A 20,114-nucleotide genomic window follows, 5' to 3' on the forward strand; every position below is an offset into this window, starting at 1 on the left:
ACAGTTATTGATCCTGTTGGTAGATTTGTTCTGGTAAATTGTCAAATTTATGAAGAATCCTGGATTTTTATGAATGTGTATGCACCTAATACAGAAGATGAAAAATGTATTCAAGATTTTCTTAATCTGGTAGATAATTGGTGGAGATTTTAATTGTTGCTTAGATCCAATTTTAGATAAATCTACAAAGTCCTTAATGAAAATAAAAACTGCTAAAAGAATATTGATGTTAATGAAAGCTTTAAATTTGATGGATATTTGGAGGAAATTGAATTCTAGAGAGAGAGAGTTTATTCATTTTATTCTTACCGGTTTGATTCTTATTCTAGAATAGATTTATTTTTAATCTCAGCTCATTTACAAGGAAGAATTGAGCAGGTACAATATAAATCTAGAACTGAATTAGATCATTCACCATTATTGATGTCATTTTTAAGTTCTGTTAGAATTTAATTTGTCATTATTAAAAAATTTAGAATTTTGTGACTTTATGAGAAATCAAATGTAGATATATTTAGATATAAATACTAATTTGGTTTGTAATAAATTTGTTTTATGGTATGCATTAAAAGCTTATTTAAGGGCCAAATAATAAGTGATTCAACTAAAATTAAGAAAAATTATCTTAAAGAAATGGATAAATTAGAGAAGGAAATAGAAATTTTGGAAAAAAATTACAAAAAAGACCCATCTGAAAAAAAAGGTTGGAATTGATAAATAAAAAATGCATTATAATTCAATTCAGACACATAGAACTGAGAAATTAATTGATAGAACTAAACAAAAAGTATTATGAATTAGGAGAACGAGCTCATTAAATATTAGCTTGGCAATTGAAAATGGAGCAAGCATTGCTATGAGCCCAGAGGACCCCAAAACCCAGCAGCAATAGATATTCACCAAGACAAATGGTTACTTAAACAAAAGTTGCTTTTAAAACTTTTTGGGTACAAGTTAAATTATTTTTGGAGGAAGTATTGAAAGTGAATCTTCGTTTGAACCCATATAGTTTTTATTAGGGGATAGTAAGTTGATTGCCTTAGGATTAAGATTGACTATGTATCAAATTGAATTTCAACGTTTAGCTTTGACTGTTTCTAAAAAATGTTTGGCCATCACCTGAAAATCTGATTTAGTTTCAGAAATGCGAAGATGGCATACTGAAATGAAATCCTGTATTCCTTTAGAAAAGATAACACGATTTGAGGGATAAATATCATTTTTTTTTGTAAAAGTGTGGAGTCCATACCTTAAAAAATCTTGGTTTGAAGATTTAATCTCTCAATCCATTCCGGTGGGCGTCTTGGTTTCCACAGCTAAATAGTTGAATGTTTCTCAAGTAATGGTCTCTTTTCTTCTTTCTTAGTGGGTAGAAGGGGGAAGAGGGTGGGTGTAGTGGGGAGGGAGAGGGAGGTTATTCAATTATATACTTTCAGTATGAATATATTATAATTGAAAAAATTATAAATAAGATATTTTTTAAAAAGTTTCTTCACTTTAAAGTTGCTGTAAACAGCACCATGAGGCATGCCATGACAGATCTTGCATACTGTGTGTCAGTTCCCTGCTGGCAGCCAAGTCTAATCAAACAGTAAGGCATTGCTAGTTGTCAAGCAAACCTGATCATTATTATTACACCTAGGGCAAACATCATCTATCATTTTATTTTCCAAATCACATGAGCTCTCTGTACTACCAACAGACCACATTTCTTGCACTACCAGGCACCAACTGTGAGTGTTTATTATTTTATTTCCTTTTGTCTTCATTTTATATTTATTATCTTTTTATCTCTGTGTGATGTCTTAATTATTTTTAATTTGTGTTAGCGTGCTTTATGTAACTGGCAAGCTGCAGTAAGCAAGACTTTCATTCCATCTGTATATTGTACTTACAGTAAGTCACAATAAACTCTGACTCATTCATTAACATTGTTAACTGCCATATATATTTGTGTAAATGTCAATCTCATGTGAAAGTCGACCCCCTATATTTGGCCAAAAAATCTGGAATCTCGTGTAAAAGTCAACTCCAGTCTCACACCTCAGACCCAGATGCTTGCAGGCCAGAGCTCCTGACACCTTCGATGTAGATTTCCCACCCTGCCCTGGCTGCTCACAGACACCTTGGTTGCAAACTCTCACCTCAGCACCAGCTGTTTGGAGGACAGAGCTCCCAATGCCTTCAATGCGGATTTCCCACTTGGTCCCGACTGCTCACAGATCAGGACTCTTGATACTCCAACTTCACAGGTACTTACCCTGGACCTGACTTTCCCCATGGTAGGATATGTGTTTTGACTTCTATTAATAATGTATTATTACTTTAATTCATTGAGATTTTGTTCTTTATTCATTTAGAGATCTTTTGGACCTGCTATTGATATGGATTCCAATGTGAATTTCAGCCCCTCAAAAGTAGTACAGGTGCCTAACCTTTTATCCAGGATTGTCAGGACCAGACATCTGCCGTTGTTTGGAATCTTCCAGATTTCAAATCATTTTAAAATGATGGTCCCTTTAAGCAAATCCAACGTTTCAAAAAAAACTGCACAAAATGGGGGGGGGGGGGGGGCGTAGGATGTTAAATAAATTTAAATCAATAAATACCCATAAAATATCATAACATCACTAGTATGTTTTTTTAAAATTTTGAAGTAAAACTTCAAAATAATACTGGCAGACTTATCAAACAGTGCAAATGCAGTAAACACACATTACAGGTCAAACATTGCATCAGAATGTACTCTTTTTAAAGACTTCTTCCAATAGGGTCCCATAGGGTCCCATAGGGAACACTGCAGCTCTGCCATGAAAGCTGTCTCCAAATATATATACACACATACATAACACACACACACACACACACACACACACAAATATATATATATATGTATAAACACACACGGCAGACAGAGAATGAAAATGATAGATGCATTAACATTAGGTTAGAAAGAGGGGAGGCAACAACTACAATTCAAAGGGTCAGAGACCATGATGAATGGAGAGACATGATCACCCACATCAAATGGCAAAGCTCCTGAACAACAATATAATGTAATAACATTGTTTCTAACTATTGTTTTTAGAATATTTTACCTGATGTTAATTTAAAAGAACAAGTATTTTGTGGCTAATACTACCAGAACTTTCAAAACAAAATGTATGCATACCAAGCTAACAAGGATAACTTACTTACCAGATCTTTTCAAAATCACCACTATTCTTGAAATATGACCTTGGTATTTCACAAGATACATGTCAACATTTCCCGTAGGGAATGAGTACATACCAAGTGTCACATCCTAAAGTATTATTTTCTCAAGCATAGTGCATTTGCTATTTTAAAATATCTTTGTCTTTTCTTAATGCCATGCACATCTCTGCCTTGATTTTTCAGGCTCTGGAAGAACCATGTTTGATCTTCACTTTGAAGGAATACGTTTGATAAGGTATGTCTCTGTGTTACTTGGGAGGCTTCTTAAATAACTTAAAGATTCAAGATTCAAATAACAGAAGAAGCTACTTGCTGATGCCTTCCACCATCTCTCTCAGGAAACTGTTCACACACTCACATATACATATACCCCACAGTGGTGCACTACAGTTACTACAGTGAGAAGGGTGTATTCTTACGTGGATACAAAATAGTTCACATTATCCTGACTATATAATATCCCTCCTTCTTAAGATAAAGAAAAAATTAGTGTTCTTTATAATTTTCTTTCCAGTACAATTTAAGTAACTGGACTTGTACGTTAGTTTATTTACACAACTACTTTAATTTTTTTTATCGACATCGCACTGGCAGTGGTATGTTGCTTCGCCATTTTGTGGATTTGGCTGCAACTATTGGGCTCTGTGTTGCTGGTCCATGTGTAGGTGATGTAGCTTGTTGTGCTTCACTAGACAACTGCTGTGTTGATGTTTCAAGGTTGTTGTCTCTTCACTTGATACCTCACTTGATGCAGGCTTTACTGGTATTAAAGCTTTCTGCTTCATCACATCTTGTGTCGGCCAGATGTGAATTCTGTTCCTCCTCAGCTGATTGCCAGAGTCAGTCTTTTCAATGCATGATCTTAGTGTCTCAGCTTCTCTGATGGCCTTTGCTGGGATCCTGTTTTCAACATCAGCACTTGAATATGTACATTCTTCCCTCTGATGAGTTCTGGCAATGTTTGTGCATATTTATTATAATGCTGGCATCCTTCTTCTTGCTTGTCAGCCAGTCTTCTTCTGATTTCTTCCTGGACTTTTGGAGGATATATTTTGCTTGGAAGAATTGTTTTATATCTCCTGCCATTTAGAAGTTCTGCCAGGGACTTCATGTCAGCCTTAAAGGTGTTGCTCATAATGATAGAAGAGCTAGGTCTGGGTCTTCTTTTGTTTCGAAACCCTTAACTAGTGTGTGTTTCAGTTTTCACTTGTCTTTCAATGAATCCATAACCTTTGGGATAGTATGGGGATGACGTAGTGATAACAAACTCATACTCTGCAGCCAGCTTTCTGAATTCTTGTGACATGAACTGTGTTCCATTGTCACATATTACTTGCTCGGGTATTCCTTGTTTAGCAAGGAGCACTCTCATTTCTGAGGGGATAGTTGACGTTCTGTAATGGAGAGGCTGCAGCCACCACATGGTGGTGCTGCTGCGTTCCTAGTCGGAGGACACATTGCATGCCAATCAAAGTCAAGACTCACCCCAACCATCAAGGTGACCCTTGGAATTGGACCATCTAAGTCACCAGGTGCTGCAGTCCAGGCAGCCTGCCCAGACTGTCCTGACCTTCACTCAATTGGCCTAGGTGAATCACCTCGGCTGACCCCTGCACTTGGCTTCGAGCCATTGGCCACAGCAGCCAACAGGGCCCAGCCTACCCAGAGTGATTGCTCCCCCCAAAACCAGCTGCAGAACGGAAAAGGACCATGAGCCCCTTTGTTCTGCCTCTTTCGAACCCTCACGTCACGCAAGTATCACCTTTTGCACTGGGTTGGGGTGAGTCCTGAGGTTAGGTAGTTAGAGCCATGTCCATACTGGTCAAGGGGTGGGGGAACATAGTATCACCTTGATTCTGACTTTTGGATTGATTGTATACTCAAGTATGTTCCCCAGTTTCTGTCGGTTTCTCCCTTGTTACCTGAAGTGTATATTTACCTCTTGTGTATTGTGCATGTTGGAAAAACCCAACACCCAACCCCAACCAACCAATTTTCCCCTGCAACCGCTGCAACCGTGTCTGCCTGTCCCGCATCGGACTTGTCAGCCACAAACGAGCCTGCAGCTGACGTGGACTTTTACCCCCTCCATAAATCTTCGTCCGCGAAGCCAAGCCAAAGAAGAAGATTGTGCATGTGCATATAAGTTCATTTGGTATTTTGACCCTGCTGCCCCATTTGAATCCCCAAAATAAACTTGTGCTTTGTACCTCAACCTTGGTCTGATTCTTAACCTGTGGGATCCACACAAACCCTTACAACACACTCTCAGGTCTTTCACCCTTTTGACGAATGGAAACTTAGAGTAGTTACAGGCTACTATTAAATACCAGTCTTGATTCTCAATGAACAAGTCTGCTCCCACTGTGTGCCATGGCATGGAAGGTACTTCTATGGAAATAATTTCCTCTTTTTGTTGTGTGTTTCTGTTGATCCTTTTGGATATGTTTTCATAATTGACAGAGATCAATTGCAACTCCCAGCAGCGATTCAGTCCTAGAATTGCTGGTACCATCTAGATCTACTACATAGAATTTACAGAGGATGTTCTTTCCTTTATGGGAATCATTGATCTTAGCTCTCCCTAGCTGCTTGATCATGGGTCCAACATAGGCTGTGAATGTTACATTTGCTGTTTCCAGTGCACTAGTTTTTGGATATCCTTTTATTATGTTCTCTGGTGGTAGAATCTGAGTAGAAGGATGTTGCTTTGTGATCCAGTATCCAGCTTCACCTTTAGGTTAAATATCATAGGCTTGTTCTGGATTGACCTCTGTATTTGGATCTTTGTGTGCAACTCGCTGTGGTGGAACACAATCTACACTGGGCTGGGCAGACTGGTCCGCCTTCTGCACCTGTAGATCCTCCCTATAAGATCCCCTAATAAAGGCCGAGCCGTAGTCTCCTCCCTCATACCAGCAGCATGTAGAGGAATGTCTGGGTCTTCTGATCAATAAAGCCTTTGACTTCCTGTTTCATGTCTGCGGGTGGTCATTGATCGTGCCGCAATTTATTATTAGAACTTTGAAGTCCCATGGACAAGGCAATCTGACTGGAGAAGTTGGAGATCGATTCAAAGGATCCAGAGGCCTCTGTAAAGTTTGATATGTGGCTACACTGTTTGAAGGCCAACCTGAGGCACCACAAAATCACAGCCAATGGTGATCAATATGACCAGCTCTTCACAGATTTCAGGCTACCAGGCATACCAATTAATTCACAATTGCACTGGATACAAAGAGGCAATGGCCCAATTCTGACAGCAGTATGGAGCCCCAAGGAATGCAATGTACACATGCTTCCAGCTTGCCTCACAACGCCAGGGTCCGCATGAGTCGGTCAATGATTTTGTGAGGGCCATGTGGGAGCTGGGATGAGATTGCGGATGCCAGGACGTAACTGTGGCGATCTACGAGGAGGAAGTCATCCACAATGGACTAGTTGCTGGATTCAGTTCCCATAAAATACAGGAATGACTCCGAGAGAAAGGTGAATGGTCCCTTCGGAAAGTGGTGCAGAGGCCTGAGGGATGGAGATTGCTCAAAGGAACTGTAATGATATGGATTGTACATAGTCATTGGCTGGTAAAGGCATGGGCTGGCCCACCCCCTGATGACACTCTCCCTTGGACTCCTCCCCTGTGGCCTAGACCATAAAGGTCAAGCCACCTCTCCCTTCCCTGCACTTCCCTAGCTTGGATTCAGGCCAGCTCAAGTCTTCTGTACAATAAAGCCTACCGTTAACCTCAGTCTTTGTTTTTGTGGTTATTGGGGCAACTAGTAGTGCCCATCAGGAATGCAGAGGCCTAATGGTCGACACAATCTTAGGACTTGGGGCCCCTGACTGTCGCTGCCACTGCCGAGCATGAGGTGCAGCTACTGCGACAAAAGCAAATACCCGCGAAAGTACTTCCCGGCCCATAGCGCAACCTATATAACCATTTAACAATGACAGCACGGAAAACTGAATGTGCTTTCAACAATGGCTAATCAAACCCAGGAATGACTGCAATTCTGCTTGATTTGTTGGGTAGGGTGCTCTGTGGACAGCATCAGTACCAACTGTATCCATTTGGATTCCTTCACTATTATAAAGCCTAAATATGTTACAGAAGGTACCATAAATACACACTTGTCCTGCCACACCCATTTGCTTGCTGAAATCATGCTAGAACGCTAAGTTAGATAGGTGCTCGGAGTTATCTTGACCTGTAATTATGATGTCATCGAGGTAGCATCCTACATTTATGCCATGCAATAATTTGTCCATGACTGCTTGAAATATTGCCGGGGCCGTTAATATTCCATCTGACAATCGTATATAGGTGAATAACCCCAAATGAGTATTGATTGCCACATATTTCTTTGAAGCTTCATCCAATTCGATTTGTTGATATGCTTGGGATAAGTCCAGCTTCATGGATTTCTTTCCTCTATTTGGGGCCTGAAATAATTGCTTTGGGCATACTATGTTCAGAAATTTATAGAGCCTGATTAATGGTGACTTTGTAATCACCACAAATTCGGATTTCTCTGTTGATTTTTTGCACTGGCACGATGGGAACTGCCCAATCACTGTATTGAATTCTTTCCAGGATTCCTTTTGTTTTTCAATCTTAAAAGTTCCAATTCAATCTTTTCCTTTATTACGAACGGTACCAATCTGGGCTTATAGAACCTGGGTTCAACATCTGATTTCAAGTGCAACTTCGCTAGGACTCTTTTGATATTCCTCAGGCTGTTTTTTTTCCTCAAAAACTGATATTTCTTAAACACTTGTTCCAGTTTTGGCTTGGCCTCATTCTCCAAGAATATGTTAATTACAGATCCAATTTCCATTTAATCTAGTTGAATGTCTGATAACCAATTTCTTCCGAACATCGACCCCTTGGTGTCAACGATGTAGAGGGGTAATCTTTTCGGTGTCTGTCCTTTATATTCCACGTTTACTTTGCATTTTCCAAACACATTGACTTTCTTCTCGTGACCATTTGTAACCATATGTTGGACTCTTTAATGGTGAGATTAGGTAACTTTAGTGGCATTAACAATAACGCTGCACCCCCCGTGTCTAACTCCATTTGAAGTTTGTTTATTTTCACATGGAGAGCTGTTTTCTATATTTAGGTCTTCACTTTTTCTCCTTTTTCCTTTGGTAATACTGTCTTTCTTGGACACTTGGCTCTGATGTGCTCCTCTTTGTCACATAGTTGTTATTTCAGAAGATCTAGATGCCATCTAACTAGACCATGGTTGGCTTTACCACAGTGGAAACATTCTTGGCAGGAAAATTTATCCATCATCTGTGGTTTGCTTTGACCAAAGTCCAAGTTGTTATCGGCCATCTTGAAATTCAAGGCTATGTCACACACTGACTTAAGGGTTACTTCTTTTGTACTTAGCAGTCGCTTTCTGGCACTGTGGTCCATTAAACCCATTACTAACCGGTCTCTTAATGCTTCGTTCGAGAATGCACCAAACTCAAGAGTTTTCTGACAGTCCACACAATTCTGGATTTAAGGTAAAACTACTGATTCCTAAAATTCAGCGATAATAAGGAACACTTCTGGGGTCCATGTTCCTTCTATTCACCATTATTGAGTAAGACACTTAAATAAACAGTTCCTTTTTATTATTATACAACAAAAAAAAAGCCAGAGTTCACAGTTCTTGGCGTGCCAGTAATCTTGCTTTAAGTTGCATTGCAATAGGTTTTCTTTTTTCTCATCAATATCTTTAAATACGAAAACATGCAGTCATTTTATATTCCATTATGAACTTCTTTATAAAGTTTATCATTCAATTTAAATAGTTTGCAATTAGGCAATGCAAAAATATATAACATAATTCCGATCGAAAGGAACCAGTGAGTGGATACCACTGAGTAAGAGCAGTGAAATCAGACAATTGAGCTCCTTTCGTAGGATCGTTCCAACGATGCAAAGTTGTAACAAGTTGAAATAGTATTTTATTAAGTCATAAACTGGATTGAATTGTTAACAATACTGGATTCTCTATTCTTTTCGCATGACTTTAAAGCATAATAATCCCCTTGTTGCATTCCACAATATTAGTTTGCCTCAGATTGAGGGAAAACTGAGGGATTGAAATGCACTTATTGGAAAATGACAAAAGAAAAAAAATGTTGCAATTATATATTCAGCAGCATATTTTAAAATCAAAAATACACTAAACAACTATAGGTTTCACCTACAGTATTCTCCTTTAAAAGAAATGCTATTAAGTACATTCAACCCACACAGGGAAGCTTATTCAATTTATATTGATATTCTTTCTAAATACTGCAATAGTATGTTTCTCAAAGATTAGGGTTTTATTTTGTGGACAAGGTGGAAATTATATCCTTTTTCTCATGCACAGCACATTTTGCTGTGTTGGCATGCCACAGAAATTAAACACCCTTTTAAAATTCTGGATTTAAGGTAAAACTATTGTTTCCTAAGATTTAGAAAATATGTTCTGTGCATCTTCGAATTAGGAAAGAAAGGAACAAAAAATTGACTGTAAATTCCTTGGATATCTTTTGGCTTTTCACATTTTTATGACTATAATTTCTCATGTGTCACTGATTAAGAAACTCATCATCTGACTTAGGTTTTCTCTTCTAAAGATAACTGAATACAAATGATGGGAAACAAATAAGGAATAGGGTACATGTTAAATTTAGACATACAGCACAGCAATAGGCCTCTGACCCACACGCATCCCGTTTCCCTCCCCCCCCCCAACCCCAGACACCAATTAACCTACAATCCCATACATTTTTGAAGGGTGGGAAGAAACCAAAAGTACCTGGTGGAAACCCACAGAGACACAGGGAGAATGTACAAATTCCCTACAGACTGCCGGATTCAAACCTGTGTAATAGCATTGCACTAACTGCTAAGCTAACTGTGCTACCATGACCATATCTAAACTATGGAGTTAACTACAAATGGAAGTCAATTAGAGTATTTCCAAATTTGCCCATTAATTTTTTAATTCCCCTCCACCAGAAGATGGGGTTCACAACAGATTATAAAGAGAGCAATGCAAAAATAGTGATGCTATTATTAAGATTTAAAGTTTTAACTTTTGAATGTTAAGTACAAAGCATAAAATTGTACTTGAAGTGTCTGCCAGAACAAAAAAAATTAAAATTGCTTGTCTATTTAAATGTTTAAGGAATAAAAGAAAAAAATAATTTGAAAGTTGGAAGTTGATGATGTAACTTTAAAAAAAAATGCATAAATACCTTTGCATGATTTTTAATCATCTAGAACATTATCAATTAGTTCATGTCTTCTTGCGGGAAGGCTTTTCAGATACATAAACAATAGGCTCCTCAAGGAATCTCAAGAATTTTCTGACTTTGGGTGTCAAATTAATGCCAGTGAGGCCAGAAAAAACATTATAACAGCTAGTTATATATGGGAAAATTGTCGATACTTCTGGAAATTACATCAATGCATTAATTCCCTGGTGAAATTTAACAGAACATCTTCAGAGGTTAGAAATACATGGCAATATTAGAAAAAAAAAACCTTTTAAAAACAGAATACTTGAAGAAAACTTGAAACATCCCTTATAGTTTTAACAGCCACACAAGATTTACTGAAGTTTTGATAGAATTTTTTTTACACTTTTGAGTAATAACCCAATTGGTCGCAAGGATTTATTAAGAAAAAAAAACTTTTGTTTAAAGATTCACTGTCTATAGAGACTAGATTTAATTATATTTTGTTAGTTATTTTACTGCAGGGAAGAACTTGTCCCTGAGCAAGAGCATATTATTTCAGATAAACTGTCCCAGTAACTAATTTAGCAGTTTAAAAAGCACTCTTTTCAAGTAAGCAATTGTACAATAACAAGCCTCATTCACATTAATAACTTTTGCTAAGAGGCACTGTGTATGATCCATTGGAACAGATCACAAATTCACTTTTCGCTCCAGCAATGTGTGCATAATGGCTCATCATGTGCAAGTGGGTGGAAGAAGGCAGTGGAGGTTTTTTTTATCCATTTATTGGTTACTATGTTAAGCAATTGATGTTAAAAGTTGAGCATTCAACTTTGGGCCCTTTGCACTCTTAAGCCAAAGAATTTAGTTAAAAATCTGTAAGACAATTTTAAAATGTGAACTTATAAAAAATACACTACTTTTAAATATCAACTGGCACTAGGATGTACAGAAGTGTGTAAAGTGCATCCCAAAACACCACTTAACATTTGACTTTGTGGGCCTTTGAATAAACAGTAATTCAGTAGCTTTTACTGTTTCTGAACTGGTCATACTGTTCCAGTAATTAAATTGCCCCAATAGCTTCTGCAAAATAAAACTTAAGATTTGGTAAGAATGTGCTCCAATAGAAAGTCCTGAAAGAAAATTCGCAACATTTGTTTCAAACTGAAGTATTTAGATCATACTTTCTATTTCCTAGAGATCCACTGTCTGTATTTCAATGCATAAGAACTTTCTTTTAAATTTGAGATCCCACTCCATCACCTTTGTACGGAAGCTTTCATGATTAGCACAAGATAGTTAGTTCAAGCTAATGACAGCTTTCTATCCTGGAGAAGGAAACATTGGACACTGTATAATCGAATAATGAACTTAGCACAATAGGGCCAATTACGAGTGGTGACAACTTAGCTTCTGTTGCTAAGAACTAACCAAAACCATATTGTTTGCTCATTAAGTACTGAAGAATTATGTTAATTATTGTTACGATTCCACCTTTTCCTCCAATTCCTAATTCAGGTTTATATGGCAATTTTCCATTTGTTCTTGATGGGCATATAATAAATAAAAAAAAACTCCTGAAAACAGGCAAATCTGTGGAAACCTTAACAATGTCAATGAACAAATTTAAATATACATTTGTATTACTTGTAATCTTCTGTTACGTGGCATTGCAGTGGTGCTACTGTCATTACCATTAACCCTGAGCTCACAGTCCTATTGATATACACCAGTACCTATTGATATAGTAGATCACCACAGAAAAGGTGCTAAAAAGTCACAACAACATATGATGAGGTTCAGTCAGTTTTTGGTATGGTAAAGAATGGCAAATGTCTGGTACAATTAGCATACACTTTTCAACACCTGAAAAACACACCCATACAATTCAAGACCTTTCATCTCGCAGTCACACATGAAAATTCTTTCTGTTTCTAATGAAAACCTATAATTTTTAATGTGCTTCATCAAAGTACTTATGAAGTTATAACATTGCCAAAAGCATTAAGACTCAAGACTGGACAAAATCCCAACATCAGGTGCCATAGTTGATGAATACATATTGAAATGCTTAATATAGATGCAACTTGAAAACCTTCTCTCTTCTTGTAACACTGAAAAGTCTGTAGCTAGGATAAAAGATGGCTTTTGACAAATACTTTCCATTTCATAATTAAAGGTGAAGTTTGGTTGGATAGCAAAGCATTATTGCTCTCCTTTAGTTCTGTTTCCTTCCAATGTGTTATGATGATTGCCTTGCTTTCTGCCACTCAACAAATTCATCAAGCAGCACAGGCCCTGAAAGCAAAAGATAACTTAGCATTACAATTTATTGGGTAACCAAATTGGAATAATACACAGCAAGGCCAAATTGGAATAATACACGCCAAGGCCAAACTGGAATAATACACGCCAAGGCCAAATTGGAATAATACACAGCAAGGCCAAATTGGAATAATACACACCAAGGCCAAATTGGAATAATACACGCTAAGGCCATATCTGGGAAAGAAACTTACATGCACCATCTTCATCATAGTTGCTAAGGTCTGCAAGTACAGTTCTACTGAATTCCAAGACATTGAACCATTGATCCTTATTCATAACTCTGTATTTTGATTGCTGTAAAGAGAATGTATGCATTATAAAAAAAAAAGCCCTGTAAAAAACTCTTCAGTTATTCTATTTTTTAAAATTTGTGGTTGCACTTGCAATATTTTGCAATCATTTTCTAGAGTTATTTAAAAAATATTATATGAAGTACCTCCAAAAATTGGTAGAAGGCAGAGAATAGAGCCCATGTTCTCCCGAGGAGTAGAGCTAACATAGACTTTGCAGTATCAATATCAAGGCTACGTTGGTCTTTATCCTTAAAAGAAAGGACACAGAGTAGGATTCAAGATATATTTCACCAAAGAAACAATTCAAAAATCAACACAATAAAAATGTTTATTGTTGTCTTACTCTAGCAAAATCAAAGGCATATCTGTATATTTGTTTGAAAGCTGATAGGTCATTGAGTTGCGAGCGCAAATAATCAAACTTGCTCTGTAGCCTCTCTGTGCAGTCACATCTAAGGTTAAAAAAAAGTTGTATTAAAAAATCAAATTTTCCTCAGCAAAAATCCAAAAGGATAAACAAAGTTTTCATACAAGTTTACTGGGAATAAGCATGAATTGTAGCATGTGGTTGCTTAGCAATTAAACAGAAAGGAATGGACTGTCATAATTTAATTTTATATATTGTAGAACAGGCATAATTCACTGAGATTTCTTACTGTAATGATGTCATTCCTTTTAACCACTCTTCTTTAGTGAAAAACCCCATGTTTTGAGCCTCCAGCTTCCATGCTAATACTAACATGATAATCTGCAGAAAAGAAAAAAATATTAAGTGTGTTTTCAGCACATTGAATACATTGGTCTACAACATATGGCCTTTGGGCCATCCTGAGCCCAAAATGCCTGTCTTTCTGGACAGCCCAGAGATTCCAACATGGCACCAAATGCAGAGTAGAGAGATCATACTGGTCAATTTGTCTTCCTTTCAGTGGACACCATGCTTTTCTTTGGCTTGGTTTCGCGGATGAAGATTTATGGAGGGGTAATGTCCTCGTCAGCTGCAGGCTCGTTTGTGGCTGACAAGTCCGATGCGGGACAGGCAGACACGGTTGCAGCGGTTGCAAGTGAAAATTGGTTGGTTGGGTGTTGGGTTTTTCCTCCTTTGTCTTTTGTCAGTGAGGTGGGCTCTGCGGTCTTCTTCAAAGGAGGTTGCTGCCCGCCGAACTGTGAGGCGCCAAGATGCACGGTTTGAGGCGATATCAGCCCACTGGCGGTGGTCAATGGGGCAGGCACCAAGAGATTTCTTTAGGCAGTCCTTGTACCTCTGTCTTGGTGGCCAGTGGAGAGCTCGCCATATAACACGATCTTGGGAAGGCGATGGTCCTCCATTCTGGAGACGTGACCAACCCAGCGCAGTTGGATCTTCAACAGCGTGGATTTGATGCTGTCGGCCTTTGCCATCTCGAGTACTAATACACAACTAATGACTTATATAAAAATATTCTCTAATGCAAGTTAACAACCTGTTAGAAATTGCTGTGTAACACAGCATTAGAATTACCAAGACAATTACTGAGCATTGATCTTTGGATCTTGAACGAGGCCTGACTAAGCAAGGTATGTGCTTGTTTCTGGTCTCCAAATAATCACTTCAAATATACCCATGTGTTGTGAATCAGAAGCCCAGCATGTGATCACAACATATTGCATACATCCGTGTAAAAGTTGATCTCATGCAAATGAAACCCTACTTTTGGCCATAAAATCTTGAAATGTTCTACACATCTCATGTAAAAGTTGACCTTAGTTCTACACAGATTATATATCAACAGCTGCAAGAACCTGAACATAAATATTACGATGAAGACATTTTTTCTGTATTATGTGTTTTGATGTACAGTTCTTACAAACATTAGGTTACAGATTCCTTAAATTCATTAACGACCAAGCACTATAATTACCAGTAGTGTAATTCGTGTGATTATCACAAAGTACTGTATATTTTGGTTTATAAGTAGTCTTGAAACCCTAAAAAAAAATCAGGTGTCCACTTATATTCCAGATACAAAAATGAGACCATAAATTCAACTAACAAAAAAGCTTGATGTAGATTCAGCGTATAAGATGATCCAAAACGAAAGTAGGGCCCATTTTGGCAGGATTTAGCCGATACACTAACCAGGACCCAACATTGTATCTCCTGGGGAACCTCATGGATATAGGCTATTAATTAACCAAATTCAATTCGAATTAAATGCTTTGTTCCTAGCAAAACAAAAAGCGATATCCTGGAAGTCTGACTCCCCCTCTTCTTATCAGTAGGTGAACTACAGAGATGCATAGCAGTATTCCCAAGGAATTAAAAAAATCACATACAATCTTAGAAACTGACATAGAACTTTTGTTAAAATATGGCAACCATATCTGACGTACACAGGAGCACAACTGTAGCCACATCCTGACAAAAATACCAATAGGTGGATTAATAAATTACATAAGGAGGTGGCTCTACAGCCTCCCCATTAGAATCGCCGAAACCGCACCAAGTGTTCTCTCTTTTTTTTCTTTCCTTCTTTTCTTTTTAAGGGGGTGGGAGAGGGAGAGGGAATATCACATGTATGTAGATTGTTGGGGGATATCTATACATCTTGAAGTAGTCTGTAATGTTTGTTTCTTTATTGATGGATAACAAAAAAAATAAAATATTCAACAAAAAAGACGACCCTGAAACACCAAAAAGAACCAACCTACAACAAATTTTCTTGCAGCAGCACGGTTGCTGGATTTTTTGGCCATTTCTATTACTTTTTTTGAATATCTTTCGCATGGACAACCCCCCCCCCCCCCTCATTTCTATTAACTTAAAACTTGCTTCATACTTTTGTCATTTTGTTGGAGGCTCCATAACAACCACCTTCCAGCAACACCCAACAGCTCAGTCAATTTGATTTTTTTTGGGATGGGTGTTGACTTATTTTGCTGATATATGATTAAAACAATGAAAATCAGGCTGAAAATAGGGACCCGACATCTGAAATATGCAGTATATCACACCACCATTTCTTATACAAATGAAAACATGTGAATTTACTTCAATATAATTACTGTATCCCTAAATGGGTGCTTAATATCGTAATTACAGGCAGTCCCCAGGTTAAAAACATCTGATTTATAAACAACTTGTACTTACGACTGTCAAGTCAGCTGGAAGTAGAACGCTGTCAACTTCCGGTTCAAGTGTGGTTGAGTCAGCACCTCAAGAGAGTATGCTGTGCAAGACACTCGCGCGATGCTGCCATTGCCCAGCATCATGAGAGAGTAGCGCACCACACATAGCAAGTGCAGGAACAAATTCAAAATGGAAAAGTACCGATTCAAACATTACAGCTGTATAGTATTGCATACTCTTATTTCACGTGGTTTACAAGTGATTCGTGAACAGTTTGGTGACTCTACTGCCTCATTGGGTTAAAGGCAGCTAGAAATGAACAGATGCCTGTTTGTAGTTGATTCCACTTCCAAGTTTCACATGGGAAAAATCCTAATAAAGCTGTTCTGTACAAAATCTACAAGGGGATTTAAGGCCATTTATGATGAGAAAAAAAACAGCTCTTGATGTCTATTTCAAGAAATCAACTCCCCCCCTTCTCCAGTAGCAGAATCAAACCCTGACTCTCCAGCACCAGGTCCATCTTCTCCAACAGTGGCCATCTCTCCATCATCTTCTCCTTCATCATCTAATTATGTACTGTATTATTATGTTTAAGATGTTGCACTGTATTTGAAAGTGTTTCTTAAGTGTTTTACATGCATAGAAAGGTAAAATATATATTGAATACTAGGGCACACATTTGACTAACTGCTAAATAAGGACCACATGCACATGTTCCAATTTGAATACAAATTCGAGTTAAAGACAGACCTAGGTAACAGAACTCGCTTTTAACCGGGGACTGCCTGTACTGTAAAATTACAAAAGCTTTAACACAAAACTTTGATCGCTGTTCGCAGATGTAAATAGTCACGGATAGGAACTCAGCTAGGCTGAAATTCATTAATATATTACCCTATTACTAAGTCAGTACCGTGTATATCACATCATCATTCCTTAAATACTGTAAGCTAGGTATTAATGCATTTACATATCTCTGAATGGGTACTTCATTAACTTTTGTTACAGTATGTTAACACAGTGCTTGGTCTGCCAATGCTTGGTTCACAGATTCTGGATAGCATCTTGGCTGATTCAGCTGAAATGTATTATTATTACTGTCAGTTTCAGATTGTCAAATATTTGTTAATATTGGTAAATCACTACTGATCTATTTTTTCCAAGGCCTAACAAAGTTTTTACTCCTTGCTTCATGCAGGATTTGATTGTACAAGCAGCTACTGATTTTTCTCAGCTACAATGATCAGAGAGACCATATGTGTGTTAAGGGTCTGATAACTTTAAAAAAAACTTGCTTAAAATGTTAGTTTAAACATTATGAAAAAAAAAATCTAGATTAGAAAACACAGCAAATGGAAGAATTTGGCATGAAAATTTAAAAGGTAGAGTCACAACCCGTTCTCACACAGCACTCGTGGAATACAGCCGTACAGCTGAGGTTTTAAAATTTTGCTGCTATTTTGTGTAAAAATGCACTCCAGAAGAAACCACAAATATACAGCATAATTTAAACTAAAAGTTATTGAAAATGCTGAGAAGACTAGTAACTGTGCAGCAGCAAGAGAATTTGTTTTGGAGAAACTTGAGAGACTGTAGAATGATATCAAACAAGCTTCAGTCAATGCCAAAAAGAAAATGTGCTAATAGAGGTAAACCTAGCAAGTGGCCACAATTGGGGAAAAAAAAGTTGCTGAGTGGGTGATTGAAAATCATCAAGATGTTAAATGTATTACTTGTGGTGTCATTCAAATCAATGCATGAAAGGAATCTGGAAAGGAAGGAATTTCGGATTTTATGGCAGGTGGTGGACTAAAGTTCATGAGGCAGTCTTACTTTCCACTTTGGCAGAGAATTAAGTTTTCACAAAAGGTGCCTGATGATCTAGATAAGATGTTACACTTTTACCAGTTTGTAATCAGACATCAGCAGAATTGAAGTCTACAAGTCAGCATGCATTGGGAACATGGATAAAACATTTATTACTTTTGGACGTGCCAGAGAATTGAACCGTGAAACAAAGGAAAAAAAAGTGGTGAAAACCAGTAGCCATGAGAAAAGTAGGCTTACTTCACTTTCTTGTATGACTGAAGCTACTAAATTAAAACCAATGGTTGCTTTTAAAGAGAAAAATCTGTCAAAGGAGAAACTGCCAAAAGGATTTGTTATCTACATACATCCACAAGGCTGGATGGATAAAGGAAATTTGGAATTTACAACCTGCTCACCTGGGAACAGATTAGGGCACTTCTAGTGAAGAATGTTGTTGATAACCTCCAATTACAAAATACTGACATAGCTGTAACTCCCAGTGGACTTGCAAGTGTTTTGGATGTTAGTATCAATAAGCCATTTAAGGATATGATGAGAATGAAGTAGAATAACTGGATGCAGGAAAAAAATACATAAAAGGAGAATGTATGTGGGTTCTATCACCATCTGATCTGTGAATGGGTCATTGATTCATGGAAGGAAATGAAAGCTGACATTGTCAAATCATTCAAGAAATGCATTGGATGGTACAGAAGATTATTGTCTATGGGATGACTTGGATGAAGAAGCAGATGATGTACTCCCTCTGACTATGGGCAGCAATGATGAAGATACTGATGATTATGATGCATTGTTTGGTTCTGAAGACATCGAAGAATATATTACAGGATTTTATGAACTTCTGTGTTTGAAATGCTCGACTCTTTGGACTTCATGTCCATTTTCAGGGACTACCAACAAGTGAATATACTCTGTATTCCCATTTTCTGGGACTGGTTTTAGACCCAACCACCAGCTGGTTCATACAGAATTTTAACCTTTCATACAGTAGTTACCCATGGCCCCTCTCCAGAATATATGATAAAAATTTAAAAATGACTGAATCCATCTACAATTGTGTGACAAAACTGTTTTATTATTAATATTTAGGAAAAATTATATATATGTTTTAGAAAAGGCATTGTGGGTGGACAGGGATACACACAGTCCCTTACAGACAGAAATCATTTTGAAAGTCAAAATGTCTGCTAAACCACTGTTGGCTGATGCTGTGTAAGCAGCTATAAAACCTGAAATGTTGAAGGCAATGCTGTTTACTCAGAGAAGTACCTGCGGACATAAAGCAGGCTTTTGCTTCAATGATCTATATACACACAAAACCAACTGCTCATTAACTTTTGGAAGAACTGCAAACAAAATCAGCAGTTAGGTCATGTCATGTGATTAAAGACACTTCAAGGAGATTTTTAATTACACTAGTTTTCATCGGAGGTCAGAAATGCCATAGCCCCTAGTGAGAGAGGTAATGTTCTTCTTGTATTCTCTTTACCATGAGAGATACAAATCAATGGCAAGGAAGAGCCACTTCAGCTCTTACACAGCCACTTCATATAACCCTTGCCGGGGATTGTGAAAACACAAGTTCTGAAACCTCTATGCAGTTTTCTCCAGACTTCAACATTTGTATGAAACCAGTCAGACAATGTTGTCACTCAACAAAAATACACCAGAAATTCTACTGAGTCCATTCTTTTCTTTCCTTCTCCTTCCATCAACTTAGGTAATGATTGTCCCCGGTAGGTTTTCGCTATTGTATTTAATGTAAGGCTCCCATATTTGTTCGAATATTTCAATATTATTTCTTAAACTATATGTTAATGTATCCTAGATTGTATACCTTAAATGGATGGGGGGGGGGTGGGTTGGGAGGAGGGAGGGGCGGGGGAGAAAATGTCACTGTATATGTGTGAAAAGGAAAAAGTGTGTATCATGGCTAATGTGATTTATGGTGTGAAAAATAAAAAATTAAAAAAAAACATTTGTATGAAACAATTTTCTGAAAACAATTCTACAAGAATTTCATGAGTTTGAGAACTTTTTAAGAACAGCAGTAAAGACTGAGTTTTGACAAAATCTTTTGGAGACTGAACTTT

The 20,114-nt window shown here is 37.6% G+C and overlaps 1 protein-coding gene across 19 annotated transcripts in view; it reads right to left on the reverse strand.

Annotated features, from left to right (window-relative positions):
- Positions 1-2,435: 2,435 nt before the first annotated feature.
- Positions 2,436-20,114, reverse strand: part of dcun1d5 (DCN1, defective in cullin neddylation 1, domain containing 5 (S. cerevisiae)) — a 44,236-nt gene continuing 26,557 nt past the window's right edge. For all 19 annotated transcript variants that reach the window (XM_069891192.1, XM_069891191.1, XM_069891198.1 and 16 more), the window contains 6 exons: positions 13,736-13,827; positions 13,423-13,531; positions 13,223-13,327; positions 12,978-13,080; positions 3,199-12,756; positions 2,436-2,547 (listed from right to left, as the gene is read on the reverse strand). In XM_069891192.1, coding sequence (XP_069747293.1) covers positions 12,701-12,756; positions 12,978-13,080; positions 13,223-13,327; positions 13,423-13,531; positions 13,736-13,827 — 465 coding nt within the window. In that variant the 3' untranslated portion in view covers positions 2,436-2,547; positions 3,199-12,700. The remainder of the gene's footprint in view (positions 2,548-3,198; positions 12,757-12,977; positions 13,081-13,222; positions 13,328-13,422; positions 13,532-13,735; positions 13,828-20,114) is intronic.

This window comes from Narcine bancroftii, chromosome 7, assembly GCF_036971445.1.
Source record: "Narcine bancroftii isolate sNarBan1 chromosome 7, sNarBan1.hap1, whole genome shotgun sequence".
NCBI lineage: Eukaryota > Metazoa > Chordata > Chondrichthyes > Torpediniformes > Narcinidae > Narcine > Narcine bancroftii.